We start from the raw sequence: 4,199 nt of genomic DNA, 5'->3' as shown, positions 1-4,199 counted from the left end.
CTTAATCTTCCTCCTAGACTGGTTTTCCATTCCCTTTGATATTTGCGGGCCATTCTTTGTTTTGATCTGGCCTGTGTCTCCTGTGCTACTTCCCACCTCCTTCAGTTGAGCATTCCTCCTAAATCGTTTTATGCATATCCTCTCCCTGTATCTTGGGAGCGGCCAATTTCTGTTCAGCCAACTTTGCTCCATGCTGTGACAGCCACTTAGCCACATTCCTCTTTCCCTGACTCATGCAGTACAAATAAACTTATTGATTAATCATTTATTTCATAATGTTTTAACCCCTAGATTCCAACAGTTTCTACGGGGCCCATTTCATACAGACGACAGAGCACATATCTGTGACAGTGCAGAGTGCGGTGGAGTTAAGCACGGGCCAGCTTGTCGGGGACAACATCAGGGTAGGATTGAAAGGAAGTGACGGGACCCGCTTCTCCTCATCGACTGACGAATCTCACAATTGCATCGAGGGGATATTTCACCGCCCTCTTCACCTCGGCCCTGAATTTCGTCTGGGTCACGGCGTAAACGCCCGTGTTCGTGCAACAGCTGAGGAGTTGCAACATGAACCCAATCTGCTCCACGAAGATATTGACGTCCACCGTCACCAGCCCCAACGTGGAAATTCGGAAGCAGACGGCGTAGATGATAAAGAGTGACCACAGAAGGATGAAATTCCCCGAGATGACCAGCAGTAAGATGATGGATTTCCTTCGGTTCTCCATCTCCGGGTCCCTGGTGGTCTGCCCGCACTCGCCACGGCCCTGACCCCGGAGTCTCCTGCGCGCTCTGCTGGCGGCGACTATATGCCTGACGCTGAACGCGTTGAAGAGCAGAATCAGAACGAAGGGGATTCCCGGTGTGAGGACGTAGTGGAAGAATTCAACTGCTGCCCAGACCCGGGAGGTACGAACACTGCCAGCCACCCCGCAAAACCACGGGAGGTTCGTCAGCAAGTATCGCCCCGTCAACATGAAGTACCAGAAAACGTTCTTGCAGCAACTGAGCGCTGCCACGGTCCACAAAACGATCGCCGCCGTTCTCTCTTTGCAATATTTGATCTTGAAATCGAGACAACAAATGGAGACGAAGCGGTCGAAGGTGAAAGTGACGGTGAACCAGACGGAGCAGTCGGTGGCCGCGAACAGGAGGGCGGCGTGGACGTTACACACGGGGAGAGACTGCACGAAGCTGAACTCCTGCCAGTAAACAATGGGGATGTGCCTCAGCATCAGGTCCAGGATGACAAGCATCAGGTCCGCCGCCGCCATCGCCACCAGGTAGCGGGTCACACACGTGGACAGGCCGCACTTGCCCCGCGACAGGATGGCGATTGTCATCAGGTTTACTGTAAAGAGATGGGGTTAGAAGTTCAACGTTCACAGAGTATATGCGTGTCGTCTTGAATAAAGTTTGTATGCTAGTAAAAATAATCAGTTCTCTCAGCGCATCAGACCTGCCTGCATTTGACACAAATCCTCTCAATCGTATGTCATCTAGTTGTCTTCTTAAATATTGCAATAGACCCTGCCTCAATCACGTCCCCCTGTAGCCCCTGTTATACACCCACTATCCTCTGCGTTTAAAAAATGTAATCCCTCAGGTACCTGTTTAATCTCACTCTCTCTCTCTCTTGCACGGTCTGTACGGAACCCTTTTTCGGGAGCGTGGAATATCGGACAACCGGCTAAATATATAAGGTGGGGTAAGGGATGTGGGAAGGAGGAGGAACGCAAGAGGACAGGTCAGGTGGATACAGGTGGGAGAGTGCAAGAGAAGGCCGCGAAGAGGCGATTGGGTGAGAAGGCGGAGGACGAAGAAATATTGCTCTCTCTCTAGGCCCTCTGCTCTCTCCCCATCACTTCTCAGCTTCTATCTCTTCTCCTCTCCCGCCTCTATCCACATCTTTGCTGTTTGCATAATGTTATGGGCCCAGAGCACCCCAAAACCCAGCAGCAATAGAAATTCACCAAAACAAATGATTACTTAAACAAAAGTTGCTTTTATTTACCTTTAAACATGAAAACAGGATCAAACTTTAACTTATTACTATTAACTTAACCCCCTTCTAATTCTAAGGTGCATATGTATGTAATGTGTATATACATTTAAAAAGATTATTTGATTCACGGTCCAATCTCATTTTTCACTCCTCCAGGTTCACCAGTATCAGATGATTCTTACACTGCGCAGAATTTAACATTTATGAATCTTCACCAGGCTTTGGTGCTTGAAGGATAAATGGTAACCGCTCAGGAAGGTTCTTGTCAGTTTCCAGAGAGAGATTCCTTCAAATCAGCCACTTCAGCATCTTGCGGAAGAAACTTGCCCCATCAGGGTTTTCCAGATGATGACCTCTTTCTTTCAGGTCACTATAGAGTTCCTTTTTGACCAGGCTGAACAAAGAACTCAAAATGGGGGGTTTCCACAAGCTGCCAGCTTGTCCTGTTCCAGTCCCAGCTGCTGCCGCTGAACTGTAGAACTGAACTCTCTCTCTCTCAAAGAAAACCATTTGACCCTTTTAGAACAATAATCCGTTACTCCACAGCATGTCCAATTAACAACTACTCGTGAAGTCCTTATAGGCCTCCTTCAAAAGCTCCCGGAGCCTGGACTGCCTGGCTTGAGCAGAGCTCTGGCATTTTAAATGAGATCTGTTTTGAAGTCCTTGAATGTGACCTACACTAAAAAACTGGTACAATTTATCTCCTATTAAACATATCTATAGACAATATAAAACAATCTGCCACAATGCGTTCCCTCGCGCCCTCCCGTCCCCCTCTTGCTCTTTCGTTGTTATTCAAACCTCTTGCCTCATTTGAGGGAAATCCGAAGAAGGGCTCAGGCCCAAAACATCAGCTGCGTGCTCTGCTAGCTTTTGCCAACCAGCTGGCGTGCCCTTCACTCGACTACCTCCCCCCCACAGCATCTGCAGATTTTCTTCACTCTCTTATTCTAACGGAAAGAGCCTCATTTACATGCTCGAAGATCTGCAGCAATTGCCGTCTGTCACGGCACGACGTCCCCAGCACCTGCAGATTTTTCTCGTTCGCCTGTGGACTTCCGTGTCTCGGTTTTCAGGGACTGCCAACAAGCGCGTGTCCCTGTTACCGGGACTGATTTCATGCCCAACCACCTGCTTGTTCATAGTGCTGTTCGTACCGTGGTTGACTCATGGGCCCAATACGGTGAATATATTATGAAAGGTGACAGTGGCCCGGAGTCCAAAGGGTTAATGAGAATCTTTCCAGCAGGTGGGTTTAAATGTCCGAAGATGGTTGGACCAAATGATCAAAAGTCACAAGAGGCAATGATTTAAAGGGCGAGGTCATTAAGTTCCAGTTTCTCCGGGAGCGTCAACCTTGTTGGTGGTGAGGGGAACAAACAGGACACTTAATATTTGGGCCACACAGTATTGCAGAGCGCTCGAAAATCCGCCCATGCAGGACGCGTTGGACTGAGCCACTCACCCGGAACACTAACAGCCGCCAGAAGCGGGTAGTAAACCCTCTGGATGGACTGGAACGCCCGTTTGATCCGCAGCACCCGCAGCCAGTGCGCGGTGATCCGGGTCGACTCCATCGCTCCTGCGCTCTGCCCGCTTTGGCAGCGCCTTGCCCGTGTTAAATGACGCGGCGCAACGAGGCCCTTATTACTGAGAGCGGCGGGGAGAAACTCCCCAGAGGCGCCCACAGATTGTGATCGTCACTGAACCATCGAACTGAACCACGGGGATGTAGGCCAAAAACATCGCCGAGAAAGAACATGCACAGAAGGAGAGTAGGATAGGATGACGAACGAGAGTGGGATCCGACAATACAGGAGAGTTGGTTCAGACCGTCCTGGAAAGAGGGATCCGATCATGGAGGGAGATGGGAACCGGTGTTTCAGGAGGCTTGGCATCGGAACAGACAGGAAATCGGAGAGGACTATGAGAGACAAGGGACATAATGGGATCAGACCACCTAAGGGAGAGTCGGTTCAGACAATATAAGCCACGGGATCGGACCCCGACAAGGGAGCCTGATCGCACCATTACAGACGAGCAGATTCAGAATATATGTGATCGTGGGATCATTTCGTAGGGGAGACTTTGAGATCAGACCACGCAGAACAAATTCAAGTTCAAATGTATTGTAATTCAACTGGATTAAACAGTGGTTTCGCGGACAATGGTGCACGCACACACACACACA

General features: G+C 49.6%; 1 protein-coding gene across 1 annotated transcript; it reads right to left on the bottom strand.

Annotated features, from left to right (window-relative positions):
• Positions 1–440: 440 nt before the first annotated feature.
• LOC138765425 (neuropeptides capa receptor-like) lies at positions 441–1,358 on the bottom strand. The gene has a single exon (XM_069942467.1). It carries the CDS (start codon positions 1,341–1,343, stop codon positions 441–443), a length of 903 nt encoding a protein of 300 aa, XP_069798568.1. The 5' UTR covers positions 1,344–1,358.
• Between the last annotated feature and the right edge of the window lie 2,841 nt (positions 1,359–4,199).

Source organism: Narcine bancroftii, chromosome 5 (assembly GCF_036971445.1).
Source record: "Narcine bancroftii isolate sNarBan1 chromosome 5, sNarBan1.hap1, whole genome shotgun sequence".
NCBI lineage: Eukaryota > Metazoa > Chordata > Chondrichthyes > Torpediniformes > Narcinidae > Narcine > Narcine bancroftii.
Note: the sequence above shows the minus strand (reverse complement) of the source record. Positions and strands in the feature narration are given on the sequence as shown.